The sequence below is a fragment of the Macadamia integrifolia genome, chromosome 3 (genome assembly GCF_013358625.1).
Source record: "Macadamia integrifolia cultivar HAES 741 chromosome 3, SCU_Mint_v3, whole genome shotgun sequence".
NCBI classification, from domain to species: domain Eukaryota; kingdom Viridiplantae; phylum Streptophyta; class Magnoliopsida; order Proteales; family Proteaceae; genus Macadamia; species Macadamia integrifolia.
In genome coordinates this window covers 26,026,930-26,049,436 of record NC_056559.1, presented here as the reverse complement: position 1 = coordinate 26,049,436, position 22,507 = coordinate 26,026,930, and the positions used below count along the sequence as shown (strand labels likewise).

The window sequence follows — 22,507 nt, the reverse complement described above, 5'->3', positions numbered from 1 at the left end:
TTTTTTTTTTTTTTTCTAATGAGATGAAAGATTTATTAATTAAGAAAGGTAAGATAAAACATTAATATCTGGGTTAAAATTGTTAATGTGAAATCTATTGTTCATAACCATTGTTGCTATACCTTACATTAGGAAGACCAAATCGAAAACTTGAGACAAAAAAATAGGTATAGACATCTAGAAGTAGAGGTATTGAGCTCCAATGCCACGATTTGCTGCTCCTGTAAAAAATTAGTTCTTCTATCACCTAAGAATCATTTTAGATCTCTCATACTCTCCATCCTCCATCTTAAGGTTAGCTTCATCTCAAAGGGGGTATGCTCTGAGCATTGACCTCCAGAGTTTGTTCTGTCATTATATAATTGGCATATAATGAGAGACATTTTCCTTTATTTATAATGCAAGCAACCCATCCAACAATAATATTTCTATGGTCATTGACCGCCAAACATATCATTAATGTTGGCTTATGTTTGGTGTAAAAAGATTATAGAAGTTCTTATTAACATGCATAGTGTCCTGCGTTCCGTTTCCCAATTGAGAGGGCCACTCTTGCACAAGATTAAAATCAAGTATGTTTCGCATTTATACTAGCATCTTATAAGTCAAGCTAATAATAAGGGAAAAAACGATATTAAAAAAAAAAATAGATATATTTAATTTGAGAGAGAAGAGGATCCACATATTTAATGAAGAAAAGACCGAGAGGGAAGTAGGGGTGTCAATTGGTTGGTCCGGCTCGGTTTTGGTCCGGGTTGAGTTGGTTTCGGTGTGGGAAAGTTGAAACCGAAACCGAACCAATAAGGAAATTCTGGTTTCGGTTTGGTTTCGGTTTTGGTGCGGTTTGATTTCGGTTTGTCTTCGGTTTCTTAAATCGATTTGTAACCGGGTTGGTTTTGGTTTTTGGTATAGTTTGGATTCGACTTTTCATACAAATGTATACAAAACTATGCAAATTTTAATTTTTTAATAAATTTTGGAGTGTTTCGGTTTCTTACAGGTTTGGTTTCGGTTTCCGTCCGGGTTTTGAGCCGGTTTCGGTTTGGTTTTGGGTTCATCCGGTTTCCGGTGCGGTTCGGTTTGGTTTTGGGGTTGCAATACTCGAAACCGAACCGAACCAATAAGGCTTCAGTTCGATTCGGTCCGTGTTGTTATCGATTCGATCCGACCGGTTTTACCAGTTCGGTTTAGGAATTGACACCCCTAGAGGGAAGTATATATATATGCTGAAAGCCTGTACTTTTTCCCATGAAAAAAATAATTAATATTCAGATAGAGATAACACTCTGAATTCACTTCAAATCTATGTTTCCTGCTCCAATTCCCTAGCTTATGACCTCTTCTATAGTTCCAAAGAAACCCTAAAAAAATCCCAATTAAAAATAGAGAAAATGGTTTCACTGGGGGAGTATGGCCCTTGTGCCCAGACATGTGGGGAAATGAAATGGACGACTTGCCTTCCATGAGATAGAAAATGACACCTCTATTTATGCTTCTTCATGTGTTCCTATTGGTCTTTGTGTATGCGCAAGAACCGCACTCCCCCAGAGACACTTCTTCTTAGAAATAAGAGAGAGGGTTCTCCTATACCAATGTGGGAGAAAACTGCATGCCACATCAATGGCTTTGTAGAAAATGGTATCATCCATATGGGTTCCATATTGTGATGTTGCTTTTCCCTAAAAATAAAATGAGACAAATGAAAAAAGGAAAAACGTTGTGATGGATTCATAAAATCTATTTTCCTTCAAGTTTTTCTTTTAGGGGTACTATAACAAATAGGCAAAATTGCTTCACCCATGTTTTATGTCGTCGGTTCTTAGCCAAGAAAAGTAGGAGGGTTGGTGTAACGGGTTGGAATATCCTTTTGCAATGATCATGGAACTTTATATTTTCGATCTTATGCTGGGGCTTTTCCTGCAAATGATGCATTGCGCTTTGAACCGGCTGTAGTGAATAGTGAGCAAGGGTTAGTTAGAGTTCTCCCTTTTAAGTAACGCATCACTTGGGTGCCCAATTGCTGTGACAAGTGGACAATGATTCCTGCATCATGGATCAGTACAGCTAAAGAAACTAATCAAATTGCAAAGGATTACATTAGCATTTTAGAATATAGGAACTCTAACAGAAGAGTTTCAATAATTTGGGAGAGTGATCATCACAACGTCAGAGTGCAATTTATATGGAAATTCAAGTGGTTCCTGCTGAGGTTGAGAGCAATCTGCAAGTTACTAGGCATGCTAGGAATCTTCCCACTCAAATTGTTGTTTCCCAGCTGGAGTTCTATCAGTGACTTCAAGTACCCAATTGAATTGGGTATTGAACCACCAAAACTGTTATCACGTAAGTCCAGCCTTATGAGGTTCCCTAAGCTGGAAATTTCAGAAGGTATCGAACCAGTCAATGAATTCCTGCTGATATTCAGAATAGACAACTTCTGTAGTTGTGAAAATTGTGGAGGAATCTCTCCTGTAAGCCTGTTGGATTGGAGCTGCACAACCTGAAGTTGATGAAGATTTCCTAATTCTTCTGGCAATGGACCATAGAACTCATTCTGAGCAAGATTCAACAGAGCTAAACTCTGAAAGTTTCCCAGTTGTGGAGGAACAAACCCAGTGAAACTATTTTTATTGAGGTCAAGATAAATCAATTTTGAAAGAATTCCATAACCCAGAGAAGTGATGGTACTATTAAGAGAATTGCCCCCAAGGATCAACCGAATGAAGCTAGGCGAAAAGTTCGAGGGAATCGGCCCTTCCAATGAATTATAAGACAGATCAACATACTGCAATGTTGACGATGACAGAAAGTCTGATGGGATTAAACCGCTTAACTTGTTGTAACTAAGGTCCAAAATCCCCAGATATCTTGAAATCCCAGAAGAAATTATGCCAGAAAAGCTATTCTGATAAGCAGCAAACCGAGAGAGTGTCTTAATACTTGAAAGACTCTCAGGAATTCCTCCACTAAGATTATTGGTTGACAGAATAAGGTTCTTCAACTTGGAGAGTTATCCTATCCTATCGGAAACAGTCCCAGAAAGTTTATTACTACTGAGATCAATCAGAGCTAGAGATTTGTAATTCATGAACTCTTCAGGGATTTGACATTTAAAAAGGTTGTTCTTGAGCTGCAACTCTTCCAAAACATGGCTTTATAAAGTTGGGTAGGGATTGAACCATTGAACAGGTTGAAGCTAAGATTCAAGCTTCTGATTCCAACTGACCTATTTAATTGAGAATCAATACTTCCAGCTAATGAATTATAGGACAAGTCCAAGTACTGTAACCCACCAAAACCACTAAAATTAGGCAAAGGACCAGACAATCTGTTCTGACTGAAATTCAAGTAATTGAGCTCATTAATCCGTCCAGACTCTGATGAAATCACTAGGGATGGTTGTCAAAAAATTTCTGGAGAAATCAAGGTACTCTAAAGTATCAATTTGGCACAAATCAGCTAGAAAATCAGAATTATAGAGTTTCGAAGAGGGAAAAGAGAGACGGATGATGGATCGATTGTTGTTGCTGCAAGTGACTCCTCTCCCATGAACATGGATTTGAGTCATCTTCGTAAAGATAAGTGGAGCGCTTTTTCATGGCGTCCTTCTGGGTTTGGGGGAGTTGAGACAGCACCACAGGAATGAAGAACAAAAGAATGAAGGAAAAGGAGAAGAAAATGAAGCAGAGGAAGGGTGAGATATATACATACTTACCCATTTTGGCTTGGAGATAGTAACAGAGAGCAGGGAAGGCTAAGAGCTTGGAGCGAAGAACAGAGTGAAGTGGAAGATGGGGTTTTGTGGTGTTTGTTATTGCCTGTAGGATTATGTATTAATAGTGAGACACCAGAAAATTAGACCCGTAGGTCCAATCACAGAGGAGCGAGCGTTTGGTCGAGGTTTTCCTGTGATTCTGTAGAGGTGAATCGTTTTTTGGATGAATGTTGGAGAGTTCAGTGGGTTAGGAATCGTCCGTACTTGCAAGGGAAGCCCTAAACCTCCCCTTCTACAACGGAAAATAATCCTCTATTTTTCTCATCCCTGTTTTTCCTTGTTTTGCTACCTGCAGAACACGACACGTGGACAACTTTAAGACCAACGCATCGGATGTAATAATCCACACCCAACCTTGACCGTTGGATCCTCTGTTGTCCACATGTCGTGTTCTGTAGGTAGCAAAACAAGGAAAAACAAAGATGAGAAAAACAGAGGATTTTGATCCTTCTACAACGGCTAAGACAAATTTTGAAAATGTTGAAGATGGTTGATTTGGGGCTTTTTACAATGAAGGGTAAATCAGTAAGTTTGTAATGTCGTTGTTCAAGAAAGATCAACCATGCCATGTCACCACTTAGTTAACAAAATAGGGATGTACTAGATATTTTCAGAAGACAAGGTGGTATAAGAAAATTTAAATATATATAATTTAAATAAAAAATATGGTATAAGAAAATTTTCCTATTTAAAAATAAGAATCATAACTCCATAGAAAGTAATCCGATAGAATAATGGAACCAAACACCCCTTAAGGGTATCAATTTGGGACCAGAATGGAAAACCATCTCAGAATCGTCCTGCTAAAACTAAATATCTGATCGTTCTATTAATAAATAGGATAGTATTAGAAACTGATTTTGGTACCAAATAATTACTGGCTCTAGAATGGTTTTGGGATGGGATTCCCAATGGTATCAACACTGAAATACCAATTAACTATTGGACGAAATCAGAACTGCTTGCTGTTTTAAATGGGTATACTTCATGTTATTATATTCAAGTTTATGGCTAAAGTTTGATGTATTTGGGTGGCTTTTTCATTTAGGGGAAATTAGTTAGATCCACTAGATATATGATAATTTGTTATAAAATAAGAAGGTTCAAAATTTATTTTACATTCACTAGTTTTAAGTTTAAAAATATTTACTTAATTCTCAAAATTAGTTATTGTTCATGAGACCCAAGAAAAAATAAAAGCAAATTTCCTAAAGTAACCCTAACTTTACCACTCATATTTATTGAGGTGGAATCACATTAGTATTGTGTCTTAGAAACCAACGTGATGACTAAAGGTATTTACTCCAATGCAACAGCATTGATGGTAATCATACCTCTCCTAGTTAGGTGCTTATTTCACGTTGAAAGTTATGGTGTTAAGAGTACTTGACCTAGTGATTCTGAATTGATAGTCAAACAGGCAATGGGATTGGTCTTCTGGAGTTTGAATTCTCATCAAATATAAGGAAATAATCAGTACTTTTCATCGCCCATATCTACATAGAACTGTAACTATTAATTTTCCTCTAATTAACTGATTTTATCTTCCCAATTTTAACACGGTAAAAGTCTGTACTCCACTGGAGAACTTTAGAGATTTCTTGTATCTCTTGGAAGGCTGGTTTGAGCTAAATGTAAGAGCCGGGATTATATATGGTGTATGCAATAAGCAACAAGACCTAGTTACTTAATTTAAGAATTAATTTTAAATTACTGCTAATTGTAGAATGATCCAAATGAAGGCGCTTGGCTTATTCTGTTTGGCCTAAACATAATCTTGATCAGCCTGGACAAGTCTCCAACTACACGACATACTGATAATCGTCATGCTCGTCCTATTTTATCTTCTCTTACATTTCTGATTTCCTGGCTTCGCAAGATTCAAGCGAGAGGAGACCCTTTCAATGAGGGACATGGGAAGCCATACATGGGACCTACCTTCCAATACTGGTTATTTGCAGTAAAATATTTATCCAGTATAATTATGATTACCATCAATGTTGCTGCATTGTAACAAATACCTTTAGGTATCACATTGGTTTTCATGACACAATACTAATGTGATTCTCCACTTCACGTTATGAGTGGTAAGGTACGTTAGGGTTATTTTAGGGAGTTTGTTTTTTTCTTTCTATTTTTTGGATCCCATGAACGATAACTAACTTTGGGAATTAAGTAAATATTTTTAAACTTGAAACTAATGAATATAAAATAAATTTTAGACCTTCTTATTTTGTAATAAATTATCTTATCTAATGGATCTAGGTAATTTCCCCTTTCTTTTATGAAGATTTCAGTTGATGGACCTTAAGTTCTGTTACTATAAACTTGTTTGGTGATGGTATTAAAACCATAACGGGGTTTATTTCTTTAGTCATCACTAATTCTTAGTTTTATTTCGAGAAGCTTATATGTGATCTTAGAGAGTAAGATCAAATAAAACTATGAAATTCACCATAGTTTTGTATTATATTTTCTTTCAAAAGTAAGTTACATTTTAGATCTAATGTTAATAAAAGATCCACAACACTAATAATGGAATCATTAAAGTTCTTCTCCCTATTCTATAGTGCTGAGAACTGTTTAAGAACCGATACCATCCCATCCCATTATTAATCAGGATTGGGACCTAAGTTTGGTCTCATTAACTAAATGGGACAGTACTAGGATTGGCACTTCGGTAGTGATATTGGTACATACCTGTCCCAAATGTCGAGATCCTTCCCGATTAACACACTTGGAATGAATGTGTTGACTTGGAAGAAAACGTAACAAACTTAGGTTGCGTTTGGTAATTCCAGAAAAATACTTTTGGAGTTTTTTCGTTCTATAGGAATTAAAAAATGGAACAAAACATTTGGTGTATTTATGGTGTGTTTCATTTTTTTTTTTTTTAACAAAAGGGGAAAAAAAAAAGTAGAACGAGAATTGACGAAACGTACAAAGGTAGTTTTCGTCATTCCAATTTCATTAAAAAAAAAAAAACAGAGGGCATTTTGATACAGAAACTGAAATTTTTATTTTTGACACGAAACGTCATTTCTGGAACAAAAACGTTACCAAACACAGCCTTAGATTCATTGACATAGTTTCTTTTTGTTCTTTCTGCTACCATTGCTTTGACGGGACCTCTCCACTCTCTCTAGATGACACCTCAAGAATATTTAGAATAGAATGGGGTTGCTACTTGGTTGTGTGGCTACTACGTTAGTGTAGGATCAACCAAGGGAGGTGAACATGAATCCAATCAGGGGCAAATGCCATTTTTTTTTTTTCTAATGAAACTGTACCTAGATGCCCTCTCCCCTACGGAGACCATTGTTCACTCTCCCCCTTAGAATGTGCTATTTATCCCTCCCCCAATTTTCAGGGTTCTCAAAATAGCCCCCATTTAGTGACCGAAATTGCACACTGGTGTTGGAGGAAAACCACTCCCATTCTTTTTTTTTTTTTGTCTTATTCCCAAAAGTGATTTAAGTATGATAAGAAATGGGAGAGGGTTTTCTAAAAGGCAGCGTAGCTTCTACACTAGCGTAGGAGCCAATGGAACGCATGCGAAAACATCAACAACGACAAGAATTTCTACCTTTCATAGGGGGAAAGGCAGTTATTTTGACCTCCTATATGTCTAGACGCAAGGGTCACGTTGCCTTTTAGGATTCTTTTTCCCATAAAATTTTTTTAAGAATAATTTGAGAATGATTTATAATTATGTTACTATCAAAAATTGGCATTGCCTCGTATAATTTTTTTAAAACATATGTGAAATGATATGATTTACTATATTAAAAAGTATGATATACTAAAAGGGCAATGTCTTTATGTCTTATTCTCAAGAATGATTTAAGATAGGATTAAAAACTTTTAAAAATAATTTCAAAGTGACATTAGATTATGCTAGTGACAAATATTGGGTCTATAAGTACATGTATGAAATCACACGATTTACTCTCATTGAAAAATGGTATAATAAAAGGATAAAACAGTATATTTAAAAATTGGGAAAATGTTGGGTATGCCTCCAATATCAAGTATGCTAGCACTCATTGTATCTATCTCTCTCTTCCTTTTTTCTAAAATGACCCCTATATCCTTCCTGAATGATACTCCATCATGTGGTCCTATTGGTACTATCCGCTAACATACTTGATATTTATCACTCTCCCTTAAAAATTAGTAGACACCTTAACGGGTATCAACAAGAAAACATCTTCTATAAAATAATTTCATCTCGTTCCTTTTTATCAACTGCCCTCCTCCTTTTTCCTTTTTTCTCTGGTGGGATTTGGATTTTTTTATATTTAAACTTAAATAGTATATTGATTTCAGCTTTTATTCGGAAAGGGTTATTAAAGATTTTAGATTACAGCCTACATATTGATTGTAGTATTAATACTATTCTTTGTAACTAGGGTCACAACACTTTGACGCTTCTTTATTTATATTTGAATATATTTTTTTAAATAATAATAATAATTGTAATGAAACGAACTGTTACATCATGATACTATGATATCACAAGAAATGTTATGCTTTGAAATGTCATAGACACAATGAAAGGCCAGTATGGGGTATTTCAGTTCCTCAATTTCAGAAGAACTAGGGTAAAGTAGTAAAGGAGAGGGAATTTATTTATTTATTTATTTATTTATTTATTATTATTTTTTTTTAATAAATAGAAGGAATAAACAAAAAACCTTACATCATAGAAGAAAGGACATAGTCATCTAGTTTTACATTTACTCAGATTAAGTTTTTGAATTTTTTTTTTTTATTAGTCAAACGAAAGATAAAAGCATTAGATAACATAATTTATATTACATGCCATGTCTATCCTAAATATTAGCTTCCTACCAGACAACGCTTCATAAGTCATAGATTTTAGATTTTCTAAGATACTATTAGTCTTTAGCAAATCAAACCTAGGGTAAATATGATAATTGTCCATCTCATAGTTTAGAATAATTAGGGTTCTTGGCCATAAAGTTAACAGTTTGTCAAATTCTTTATCAAAGAACTTCTTGAGAATGTCCGCTTCACTCCACACTGCATCAATCGTCTACTTGTTGATCCTTGCCCTTGTCAACCCCTTTAGAAGACCTAGTGCCTCCGCCTCACCATTTTTTCCTGTCAATACATAGTTTGCTTTACGTAAGATACCTATTTTTTTGAAAAATAAAAGATAAAGCCTATGCAAACATATTCTTTTGCTTATCTATGACACTTGTTACGATAAGAGAGTTTGAGCTTTGTGTGATCATCGGAGCCGTGCAATATGGATCTAGGTTAGATATCACCTGGGCTTCCAAAATTTTGCAAGTGATTCCATTCACATCCAAAACTCAATATGCTTAATGGTGGTGATTGGATCTAGTGTTTGTGCAGAGAAGAGAGTTTTATTTCTATGGATCCAGATAAAGTAACAAGTAATAATAAAGACAGGAAAAAAAAAAAAGAAAATCACTTCAAGTCTTTTTTGGGGATGAAACCAGAGTTGAAAAAAAAAGGAGACTAGTTTCTTAACAGAATCAAATGGAAGTATGTTATGATTGAAACCCAATGGGCTCGCTACCCAAATCTTCCTTGTGAACTCACAATCAAACATAAAATGATAGAAAGACTCCTGCTAGGAGTGGCGAAGGCCACACATGGAGTCAATATCTACCCACTTGGACAAGATATCTTTGGTTAGTAATCCGTTATTGAACGCTCTCCAAAAGAAAACCTTAAACTTGGAGTGGATATTGACTTTTCAGAAAATGGCCACCATCGTGAACATGGAGATGAACAACAATGCCCAGTCCTGATTGGTATTCACTGCATCCCTCCCTTGTGGCGACTCATCGGAAGGAGGCTGTTCGGTATTAGTTTCGGTGTTGTCCTCCTCGGTACGATTATTGTCGCGGTCCTCAAGTCTATCCCTCCCTCTAATCCTCTCAAGGATTTGGTGAATGATTTGGTTCGGCTCGTCGGCTTGGGACATGGCTTCAGATACCAGGTCACAGATGTTGGTTACCAATGGCGTCTCTTGGGCTTCTAGCCTAGGCCTCTTCCAAGGTATGTACCTTGAGGGGCCTTCACCAAAAGGTTTATATTGGCGTAAAGGGGGTGGGTTTTGAGGGATAAAGATATACTGGATGGGGACATTTCTTGCTTTATTGAATTGACAAAGTGGGTTGTTTCTGGTTTGGCTTCAGTTTGATGGGTCATTTTCATCAGGATTTGGGGGTTGGTGGGATATAGGTGATGGTGGGTAGGCAGAGTAGGTAAATTTGAGGATACATTGGTGGGGGCCCCGACAATGGTTGCAGCTGGCACAATGGAATCAGTGGAGACAGGGTGAATGGGATCATTCACCAAATGCAATGAAGGGACATTAGGTACTCCATTTTTGGGATCCAGAGAGAGGTAGTGTTGCAGCCACAATGGGTCATTCAAGTTGAAGATGGGTGGGATCGGTTGAGGGATGTCAAAAGGGGTACAGTTTGGGTATACGATGTCTATTTCCATGGGGACACAGTAGTTAGTAGCATAGTTTGCATGGAATTCAAAAATTTGGTTAGACCCATAAGCTGCATTCGAAGGCACGGATTGTGTATGACAATCTGCCACCAAAGAGTGCCTTCGAGACAGGGGTCAGAGTGGTGAGGGCTGGGTTGCAAGTATTAGGGATCACAGTGGGGTTGGTGGGGGTGGCTGAGTTGCAAACATCAGTGGCTACATAAAACCGGCGATGGTTGACAAAGAGTGGACAAGTGGAAGCATCTTTATAGGGGAGTGGGATCGGACATTCTTTAAACTGAAGTAAGTCGGGGCACAGATTCACAGGGTGGGTAAGCCTTCTGCAAAGCCAGCAGAGGCTAGTGAGTTCAAACTTGAAAAACGCTGATGTGGGTTCACCCTCCATCATATGGATTCTTGAGCTCAAGCTGACAAGTCGATTTTTCTTGACTGCCACTTTGACCCTAGCAGTACCAAGGGCTAGACCATTCTCCACCAGTTCAAAAGGATTTAGGCTGAGATCAGGATTCTACCCATGCAAGAGACGGCAAATCTGACGTTATGGAAGGAAAAAGCTTCAAGAGGAATGTTGTGAACATGGATCCAAACATGAATGACTTCAAGTTCTCTACAGGATGCTTCAGAGTCCAGTGGGTACACACCAAGTTGTAGTAGATGATTGTCTCACCACCGAGGAGAGTCGGCCATAATAGCCTTCTTAGTTTCAGCCGAAATGAAATCAATATAGAACGTGTAATATCCTAGAAAATTTTGAGGACGAAATTTTTTATTAGGTGGAGAGATTGTAATACCTTGGTAAATTTCAAAGAGGAAATTTGTTGTTAGGAGGGGAGATTGTAACATCATGGTAAATTTTGAGGACAAAATTTGTTGTAAAATTTCGAGAACAAAATTTATTGTTAGGGGTGGAGAATTGTAATACCCTGAAATCTGATTATGGTTGTTTTTGTCTTTTGACTATTGTAGGGTCAGGGTGACTTAAAGTGGGGATACCAGACCATTGAGGGTGCATCAATCTTTGGTAAGTGCTAAAACTCATCCATTAGATGTAACTACACTATAAAATAATTTTAGGGTTTTTACCATAGAAATTATCGTTTTTCCTTTGAATCCTAATTTACTATTTTGCCACTGGACCATAATTTGACTATTCTTTAATTATATGATTGTAATGTCAACCCTAATATTGATCTATTTACTTAAGAATAATATCTATATATATAAATAAATATTAACTTATTATCCACATGGATAATTAGATAACAAGTGGATAAGGCCTAATTAATTAACAATCCTATCTAACTAATTATAGCTAATTAATAATTAATAAATGAAAGATTTCCTAATAAATTTGGGACTTCCATTTTGAATTTTGGATATATTTGAACATAAAGTAAGTAAGATAAGATAGGATAAATGAGAAAAAGAGTTGGAGATCAATTGAGACTAGAATAGAACAAGAGAGAGTTGGAGATGAAGTAGGAATGATAGAGATAGAGTTGGAGATGATTTGGGAAAGAAAAATAGAAGCAAAAAACGTGGCTCTAGTGCCTCTCACCATCTATTTATGAAAAATCAAAAGGAAAAAAGGAAAATGTATTGCGGAGAAGAAAGAGGAGAAAGAAGAAGAAAAAAAAAAATGAATCAAGATTTCAAACGGTTTTCAATGTAAGAGTTCTTAACATGATTTAATTACTTTCTTCTATTCTACTTGGAAGATTAATCATGATTTAAAGGTTTGGGATTGTGGATTATGAGTTTAAGGAGAGAAAATAAGATTTTGATATGTTAACAGTAATTTCTGGGTCGGACAGAACAGTAGTCCAAGATTGTTCGCATTATTAAAAATAGTTATATATTATTTTATGATCTAAAATAATTATTGAGAGTCTATGCATGTATTTATGGGATCTCCTAAAAATGTCATTAAATTCGGAGTTGATTTGATACTCCGAAAAATTCATATACTCAGATAGGCAACTGTCAGGTGAGTTTTCTGTACCCAAGAATGGCGGTAGTGACAGAGGCATATATACTTCTAATTTTAATCTGATATTTTTATAGTAGTAACTTCATGAATCTTATAAATATATGAAAATTTTAAAAGTGATTTGAGTTCTAAAAATTGGGTTAAAGAATTTTACAAATTTGTTGGTTAGAATCTATTACAGTATAAAGATCGTTTTTTAGGGAGATTGATATATAATCTAAGAAGGGTTATTTTATGTGATCTTCATATGAGACTTGTATATATGAGTTAAGTTTCAATAGGATCTAATTTCAATGTATTTAGAGTTTCAAAGATATTTATTTCCTATTTTTCTATGTCAGTAGGAAGAATAGGCTGAGGAAGAATTTTGGGAACAACATCAAGGTGAGTGGAACTTCTACCCTAACTTGCTTATTCTCTTAATGTTATCCAAAAGAGAATTATGTGAATCCTAGATATATTCTAAATTTTGGATATCATAATGTTTGGTCATTAAAAATATGATTTTGCAAACTTAATGTTATATACATGAGAGAATGAGGAACAAATTGAAGGTCATTCTATGATTTGCATTATATGTACATAGTAAAATTTTATAAATGAAACATTGATTACATAATGTTAGTTTATAATATTATGTGTTAAATTATGATTATGATTGCATGGAGTAATGTACTATGTGCATTACATGATTCTTATACCATATGAGTCTTTATCTGTGCATATGTTTTTAGAAACACTAGCTTAGATAAATTTACTATTTTGATTTATGAGATGCATTATTTGTTGTAGTAATAATGCTTTACATTACTAGCCTTGGTTGAGGAGGGATGTGAGACCTCCTTAATCATTGATTTGTTATGTGTAGTTGTTTTGATGACTTTTACAAAATTAAAACTAAAATTGATTTCATATTTACATGGGGATTGATAGGGTGGAATTATAGTATTGATCACATTTGAATTTTGAATTTATTTGTATTTATATATATTTTTCGTTATTGGTTGATTTTTTTGTTGTTGTCTCGCCTTATCAACATTGGCATTATAATGTTGAGGTGATGATTGGTTTACTAGACTTTTTCTTAGTGGAACTATAAATTACTAGATGATGCACCTATCCTCGACAGGATCTATCAATTGTTACTTGACCTTCGGGAGGTATGACTTTGTCTTTGAGAGGTTGGACACTAGCTAGCTTCTACGAGTTTCTATATTTTGAGTAGAGATAATATGGTACTATGACACATTGATCATTCATGGATGATATTGTGAACTTATTGTTTAGTTTCTTTTGAATCATCATATGTACTTATGTGGCAATTATAAATGTAACAATGTAAGTATGTGTGATATGTTTATTCTTTATCTTCTTGAAAATTTTATATTATATTTGTAAAATCAAACACCAAGAAACACGAATAATAAAGAGACAATAGATCTGTACGACACAGAGATTTAACGAGGTTCACACACCAGGGTGGTGTGCTACGTCCTCGAGCGAAGAAGAAGATGATTCACTATGCAGAAGAGAAATTACACCCTAGCAGCGGTGAGGAAAAACTCGCCCTGAAACCCTAGCTCGAAAAACCCCAAAATACAATGACTTTCTCAACAAGCAACAGTACATTATATATACTCCAAATCGCGGGTTGACCCATCGGGTCACGGTCGATCCGATCGAACCATACCACTGGGCTTATGCCCCCACACCTCCATACAAGATCAGTGATGGGCTCCGGGCTTGGGCCGAACCCCTCTGCTTTCATCACAGATCTCAGAAAATTTTTCATTCGGGTCGCCACCAAAATATGTCGGATCGGGTCAATCTTCAAAACGGGTCTAGAATTTGAGACAAACTTAACAATATTGTATATGTCTTTCCTGATATTAGTTATATGATCATGATTTCAAACATGTTTAATGTTGTGGTTCTACTCACCAAGTTTTTTCCCAGAGACTTACTCTCATAACTTCCAGATGACGTTGGTGAGGACTATTATGGAGATGACGTGAATGTTGAACTTATAGTTGATTAGCAGGAGGACATTGCTTATGGATTTGAAGAAAACAATGATTTTTATTTTTAGATGATGTAGACCTTGAGTTAGACTTTGAAGACATACTTTAATTCAACTTTACTTTAAGTTTGAAATTTGAATTAGATATTTGAACCTTAAATTTTAATAATATATTAGTTTAGTTGAATTCTGCTTGCACTTATGCTTGTGTGGATACTACTCTGGTTTATTATCGCCTAGAACTTACAGATCCTGTGAACCATTGATGTCCAAAAATAGGCCGGGTCTCGGGACGTCACAGAACGAGCCATGGTCAATACAACAAATAAAGATGGCACCACTGGGATCCCAAAGTGACACCAGTTTGTCCCTTAAATCAGTTGAGCTAGGGAAGGGTTTGTTGACAAGCAGCCCCACAAAAGAGGTTGCCGAGGGGTTACATGATCGGGTTGATAGGTCTTCACCAAAGTTGATGGATGGAGCCCCCCAGAAGGATTTCACAGTTGATGGTGGTGGGTTTTTAGCAAAGTTGGAAAGTGGGGAAGGGTTAGCCATTTTCTTGAGGTGGTGGCTGGAACCAGAAGATAAAGGAGCACCGATCTTTTTCAAGTAACTGTGGGTTTGTCGGTGTGTTTGAGTATTTTTGGCAAAATGGTGAGAGGCATTTATTGCTCAAGTGGAGTTTGGAAGTCATTGGGTTTGTTAGAGCAAGCACTAAGAAATACGATAAATAAACCAAGACAAGATCTCACAACACAAAGATTTAACAAGGTTCACACACCAAAGTGGTGTGCTACATCATCGGGCGAAGAAGAAGATGTTTCACTATGCAGAAGAGAGATTATACCTAAGTAACGGTAAGAAAACTTGCCTTGAAACCCTAGCTCGAAAAACTCCATAAAATACAATGACCTTTTTCAACAAGACAATAGTATATTATATACTTCAAGTCTTGGGTCGACCTATTGGGTTACGATCGATCTTATCAAATTATATCTCTTTGCTTTCATTATATATCTTAGAAAACTTTCCATTTAAATCGTTATCAAAATATGTCGAATCATATCAATCTTCAAAATAGGTCAAGAATATGAGGTAAACTTAATAGGGTTGATTGTGTTATCAATGATAGGTTGACAAAAGGTACCATGAGTAAATAAGATAGGTTTCCGTACACTGTTCAACAGGGTGAGGAAAAATGAAACTGGAGATTCATGGGTTTGAAAAATTGCGGATGGGAAAACTGATGGGAAATAAGGCATTCAAGAGGTTAATGGTGTAGGAAGGTGAGAGGAACTGGAACTTGAAGTTGGCTATACTATATTTTTAAATTCACCAATACATAACATAAGGGTTTATCCGTCCTATCCAGTCCCAATCGAGATCAATCAGGACCGGATTGGGCCTAGATTGACATATCCAGCCAGACTTAATGGACTGAGTTAGAAGACCTTTGGGGTTGGGTTGGGGTTTAAAAACCCTGACCCATTGACACCCATGGGTTGAAAGAAACGTTGGAAGTCCAAAGGCTCCTTGGAAAGGTTCCTCCTCCAAAGGGAATTTTCATTATCTAGCTAACAATACAAGAAGAAAGAAAGGTTCCATCGAAACATAGACAATATTTCATCTGATAATAAAAATGGAATTTCCTTAGGTTAAACATCTGACATTAGACAAGGTTTTAAAGTAAAAATGATCCCGATTCTTTCCTATACAGTTCGGACTGACCCTGTAGGTCAAAACGTAGATACTTAGAATATGTTGATTCTAATATCAACTCAGATAGATCCACATTCCCGGATTCCATAAATTCAGAGTTTTTAAACCATGTTACTAGATATTTGTATTAGACAAAAGTTTTCCTTCACCGATATTACAAGAGATGGAATTCTTGTTCCATCATCACTCTTACCCTCAATCAATTGGTGTTGAAACTATCCCATCCGTGAGTCATTCGATGGTATTTATGTTGTCAGGGATTTGGATAAAACTCATCTTTAAAAGCTAATTGTTAAAAAAAAATATTCAAATGCTTATAAATCTTTACATCAAATTTATGTAAAATTATTAATTTCGTCTTCTAGGCGGATCCCCAACGGAAACTTGGTGGTACATTCTATTAAAATTTTCTTTTTAGTCCATTCTCTTATACCGTGAAACATGGGAAAGGAATTTCGCGTTTTTTAAGCTGGAAAAGACTTGGAAGTCATCAATCCTTTAAAAAGTAAGGTGAAGCAAACAAACAAAAAAAAATGGTGAATTGGGAGGAAAAGAGCAAAGTCTGATTGCCAAGAAGACTAAAATTGCAAAACCCAAATTTCTACCCCAACCCCCACGCTAGAGAGAGACTTGGAGTTTCCAAGTCTTCCAAAGTGTCTTATATTTCCAATGAAAGAGAAATCTTCTTTTGTGAATGTGGGTCCAACTATAATGCTAAATGCTGAAAGATGAAAAACCCTTATGGGTCCCACTTATGAGAACTGTTAGATCAAACACCAAGAAACACGAATAAAGAAAGACAATAGATCCGTACGACACAGAGATTTAACGAGGTTCACACACCAGGGTGGTGTGCTACGTCCTCGGGCGAAGAAGAAGATGATTCACTATGCAGAAGAAGGATTACACCCTAGCTTTGTGAAAACCCTAGAATACAATGACTCTCAACAAGCAACAGTACATTATATATATATACTCCAAATAGTGGTTCGACCCATCGGGTCGCGGTCAATCCGGTCGAACCATACCGCGGGGGCGTAGCCCCCGCACCCCCATACGAGATCAGTGATGGGCTCCGGGCTTGGGCCTATCGGCCCAAGCCCTCTGCTTCCATCACAGATCTCAGAAAATTTCCCATTCGGGTCGCCACCAAAATATGTCGAATCGGGTCAATCTTCCAAACAGGTCAAGAATTCGAGACAAACTTAACAAGAACCCTTAACAGTTATTTTGTATCATTGTCTTATTGCCTTCTTTTGACTTCTAAATGGTCCGAATTATTTTCAAATCTATGTTTCATCCACATGGGTTGTAAATGATAAATAACTTAATGTGAGAGGCCTTAAAATAAAATGAGATGAATGAAGATGAAGTAAAATGCCCAAATGAATTCATAAAATCTCTTTTGACTCTTTTAAGAGATGGCTAAAAAATCACTCCCATCAATTCAGACAATGGAGAAAGAAAGTGGAAACCCCCAACCACAACCACCATTCTATATTACCTAAGGTGGTGAGCTTCTCTACGACGTCAGCATGCAATTTTTCACGCACTAAAAGGCATTGTAGGTGATAAATCGTCCAATAAGTATAAGCATTTAATGTTAAGAGAGAATGTGGACCCCAAGGATAAAATGTGAAAGGATATATATAAAAGAAAGGGAAAAAGGTTTTTGTGGGAGAATGTGACCTTTACATCTAAAAGCATAAAAAAAATCATCTGCGACCAAACAGTGAGGTGTAATGAGCATCCAACGGCTGTGATGCATGGTCGGACCCTCTCAACTGTTAAATATTCACTGCACCTCACCATCTACTGCAGACAATTTGGACTACATCCAGAAACATTAGGACATCTCTGTGGATGCTTCCTTATGTGTTTTCACTGATCGTCACACATATGTAGAAACCATAATCTCTCACCAAAAAACACTTCCTCATAAAAAAAAAATGTGAAATGATAAATAAAGGAATCCACATAATAGCATCGCGCGTTTCCTTTTTTCATTACCAAATGATTTATTTGAGAAGATTGTAAAAATTCAAGATTGCCTTAAATTAATAATTGAGGAAAAGAAGTTCACCGCATTCTTCTAAGTTGGGCTTGGCCAACATAATCTTATCATTGTAGTTTCTTCAATTTAATAATAGATTTTAGACCATTTGATAGATTTATGTGAGAATGGCCAGATTTCTTAGGTGGTGTCATATCTGTTCTGATCATCAGGGTAGATTCCAAGAAAGTTAATTTTTTTTTTCTTTAAAATATTTCTCTTTTTTCTCCCCTTTTTTATAACATATATAATTCCAAATTAAAGGACCGAATTTCCCAGTATCAAACAGTGAACGGGAATTTATCCATCGTGGGAAATCTATGCAACTCTACAGGAGGGGAGGAAGAGGTAATTAGATCCTCTCAAGTATGCACAGTGCTCCTGACACGCATCCGATGACCAAAGGTACATATTTGTGTGCTGCTAACCGTCCAATGTGCTTTGGGCATGCTAGGGCACTAAAGAGGATATAGATCCTAATGGGAAGGAGAGCGAAAATTACACAATGATGCTTACCATGTGATGAAAAAAAAAACTGTCGGAAATAAGAAGTCCAAAAAATTCAATTGCAAGGGACTTAAGGGCAATATTATAGTAAAATGGTTGGTAAAAATTGAAAAAATGGTTTAAGGTTTTGGGTCAATAAGGATAGTCAAGCCTTTCCGTTGCGCAAGGGGCAAAAGACTATACTTAAGAAGTGCTTGAGGGTTGTTTTTTTTTTTTTTTGGGTAAAGTGTTTCTGGGTTAGACTCTAGACTCTAGACTCTAGAATCCAAAATAGCCTCAAAAGTCACCATTTAAACTCACTTTTTCCTTTGCTAAGGTGGCTCCACCATAGTGGTGGTCGGAGGGGGATTGGGCATCCAGAGGGGCCGAGGAGAAGGTGGGAGAGTATATGGAGAAGACAATGTAGGTGGCAGGCTGCCCCCAATGATAGTGGGAGAGTAATCCATCACTTGACATCCTTGGACTTACACCAAACCCATTGGATGGCAGCCGACCACTGCGCTCCAAATCACCATTCACACTCACTTTAGACCATTGCATGTTGGACCAGCCATTAATTTACACAAATATTATAAGTCTACATATCAGGGTTTTTTTTTTTTTTTTTTTTTTTTTATGTCAAATTTTAACCCAGACGGATTGGCAATTTGCTGCAGGGAACTTTTTGTCAATAATTTTTCAAATCATTCGATCAAGTTGTTATTAAGAAATCTATCATTTAAAAAAAAAAAAGATGCCAATGTGGGTAGGAATCTACATGCCACACCAATGGTTGGTCTGACATGATATCATTCACAAGAAAATCACAGAGCACGAGAGAGAAATAAAAAACCATGTGAGAGGAAAATTGTACTCTCGTGTCGTGGGACAATTTTTCCCTAAATGTAAATCAAAACTGTTTTCCACCCCTCTAGTTCTATTATAAATTGTCATCCTCCAATATCTATTAGATCTAGAGGGGAAAGGTTTTCTGTCCGAGAGTGTGGATCCTACACCTATGCGAGGCCCAAGCGACAACTTCTTTGAAGCTTTACTCGTACACCTGTAGGGGGTAGGGATGTCATTTTATGGGGAGGAGGAGAGATATAGACACATAGATGTTAGTGTAGGAGTTGCACTCTTATAAACTTTTCCTTTAGATCTATTATACCAGTACCGTCAAATCATTTTGTCATCGTTTTGGGAGTGATATAATGCTTCTAAATTAAGGCAGTGTTTTGGTATCCATTCTTGGATTAGATTTTGCATCTGAAATGGGTCTCAGAACACTGAGTAGCCGTAGCCGTAAAATCTATTTTCAAGAATGCATATGAAACATTGCTAAAACTTATCAACGGAGACAAATGATGACTCAGACTTAAAAGAGATATGTAAGATTATTTAAGGTTTTATTATGAAATCACAAGACAAATATTAGCCATCCAATTTTATGTTTTCATTAATCCAAACCATCTCTTCCCAATTGGAGTTAAAAGAGAGCACAATTATATCTAAAATACTGATAATACATACAAGAACATACACGACATGTATGCCAATACAAAAAAGGTTACTTGATTGAGTTCAACTCCGAATTTGATATGTGACTCAGTTAGACTGTAACCTCATTATCCAACTGTGAAAATGACCCATCATTCCTGTCAAAAAAAAAAAGACCCACCATCTATCAATGTTTAAAATTTATTTTAGTATTATTATTAACATTATTTAATCAAAGACAGTTACTGAGTAGTGAGAACTGTATATAATCCCTTAAAAAAATGCCACTTTCCCACCAAAACTGGAGCCCACAATCTCATTTGGTAATCGGTAGACTTGGACTAGCCATTGCCAGTCAAAGTCATGGAAGGAGAAAGAAACATTTTTCTGCAAGTCCAGTCTACTGTGTTTTTCTTCCTAGTCAAAACACACCCATTCCAAGTTTCCCACCATTAACACACCATCCAAGTATCCAACTCCCCTTCAAAATCCCAATTCCCCCTTCTCTGTTTTCTCTGCTCCTTAACTCTTTAAGCCTTCCCCTGTCCTTCTGTTACTCCCTTCAAAAACGTGGAGTAGGAGAAGCTCATCCAAGCGAATATGGTCAGGTATGCGCATGTCTCACCACTTCTCTGCTTCTTCTTCTCCTTTACTTTCATTCTTTTGTTCTTCATTCCTGTGGTACTGTCTCAACTCCCTCAAACCCAGAAGGACGCCATGAAAAAGCTCTCTACTTATCTTAACGAAAGTAACTCAAATCCATGTTCATGGAAAGGAGTCACTTGCAGCGACAACGGTCGATCCATCATCCGTCTCTCTTTTCCCTCTTCGAGACTCTCTCAGTCTGATTTTCTTACTGATTTGTGCCAAATTGATACTTTAGAGTACCTTGATTTCTCCATAAATTCTTTGACAACCATCCCTAGTGATTTCATCAGAGACTGTAGACGGATTAATGGGCTCAATCACTTGAATTTCAGTCAGAACAGATTGTCTGGTCCTTTGCCTAATTTTAGTGGTTTTGGTGGGTTACAGTACTTGGACTTGTCCTATAATTCATTAGCTGGAAGTATTGATTCTCAATTAAATGGGCCAGTTGGAATCAGAAGCTTGAATCTTAGCTTCAACCAGTTCAATGGTTCAATCCCTACCCAACTTGGTAAAGCCATGGTTTTGGAAGAGTTGCAGCTCAAGAACAACCATTTTAGAGGTCAAATCCCTGAAGAGCTTATGAATTACAAATCTCTAGCTCTGATTGATCTCAGTAGTAATATACTTTCTGGGCCTGTTTCCGATAGGATAGGACAACTCTCCAAGTTGAAGATCCTTATTCTGTCAGCCAATCATCTTAGTGGAGGAATTCCTGAGAGTCTTTCAAGTATTAAGACACTCTCTCGGTTTGCTGCTTATCAGAATAGCTTTTCTGGCATAATTCCTTCTGGGATTTCAAGATATCTGGGGATTTTGGACCTTAGTTACAACAAGTTAAGCGGTTCAATCCCATCAGACCTTCTGTCATCATCAACTTTGCAGTCTATTGATCTGTCTTATAATTCATTGGAAGGGCCGATTCCTTCCAACTTTTCGCAGAGCTTGATTAGGTTAAGACTTGGGTTCAATTCTCTTAATGGTACAATCACTTCTCTGGCCAATGAAACGCTTTCAAATTTGACTTATCTCGAGCTCAATAACAATAGATTCACCGGGTCTGTTCCTCCACAAGTAGGAACCTTTCAGAGTTTAGCTCTGTTGAATCTTGCTGAGAATGAGTTCTATGGTCCATTAACGAAAGAGTTGGGAAATCTTAATCAACTTCAGGTTATGAAGCTCCAATCCAACAGGTTTACAGGAGAAATTCCTCCACAATATTCACAACTACGGAAGCTGTCTATACTGAATATCAGCAGGAATTCATTGACCAGCTCGATCCCTTCTGAAATATCCAGCTTAGGGAATCTCACAATACTCGATTTACGTGATAACAGATTTGGTGGTTCAATACCCGATTCAATTGGGAACATGAAGTCGCTGATAGAACTCCAGCTGGGAAACAACAAATTGAGTGGGAGGATTCCTAGTATGCCTAGTAACTTGCAGATTGCTCTCAACCTCAGTAGGAACCTCTTTGCTGGGCATATCCCAGACACTCTGAGTGGGTTGAATGCTTTAGAGGTTTTGGATCTCTCAAACAATGACTTCACTGGTAAAATCCCAGAGTTTCTAACTACAATGCAAAGCCTTACAGTACTGTTGCTTTCCAACAATCCATTATCAGGTACTCGTCCGCGCTTCAACCAACCAGGGATTGTCATTGATACCAGTGGAACTAACGTCGTAAAAATAAACACTACGACATCTGGTGCAACTCCTACTTCATCAAAGAAGAGAAATTCAGTTTTGGTGTCAGTTGTAGTTGCAGTTGCTGCTGTAGTTGCTGTTGCC

General features: G+C 36.7%; 3 protein-coding genes across 3 annotated transcripts in view; 1 reads left to right on the top strand and 2 right to left on the bottom strand.

Annotated features, from left to right (window-relative positions):
• LOC122072718 overlaps positions 1-22,507 on the bottom strand; it is a 100,374-nt gene that overhangs the window by 15,107 nt on the left and 62,760 nt on the right. The window lies entirely within an intron of this gene.
• Positions 2,159-3,568, bottom strand: LOC122074284 (receptor-like protein kinase). Its single transcript, XM_042639118.1, has 3 exons — positions 3,432-3,568; positions 3,227-3,337; positions 2,159-2,966 (listed from the first exon to the last, which is right to left on the bottom strand). Exons 1-3 carry the CDS (start codon positions 3,566-3,568, stop codon positions 2,159-2,161), a joined length of 1,056 nt encoding a protein of 351 aa, XP_042495052.1.
• The window catches only part of LOC122074283 (LRR receptor-like serine/threonine-protein kinase GSO1), a 2,304-nt gene continuing 244 nt past the window's right edge, over positions 20,448-22,507 (top strand). Inside the window, exon 1 of the mRNA XM_042639117.1 lies at positions 20,448-22,501. Within this exon, the coding sequence (XP_042495051.1) occupies positions 20,666-22,501 (1,836 nt within the window). The 5' untranslated portion in view covers positions 20,448-20,665. The remainder of the gene's footprint in view (positions 22,502-22,507) is intronic.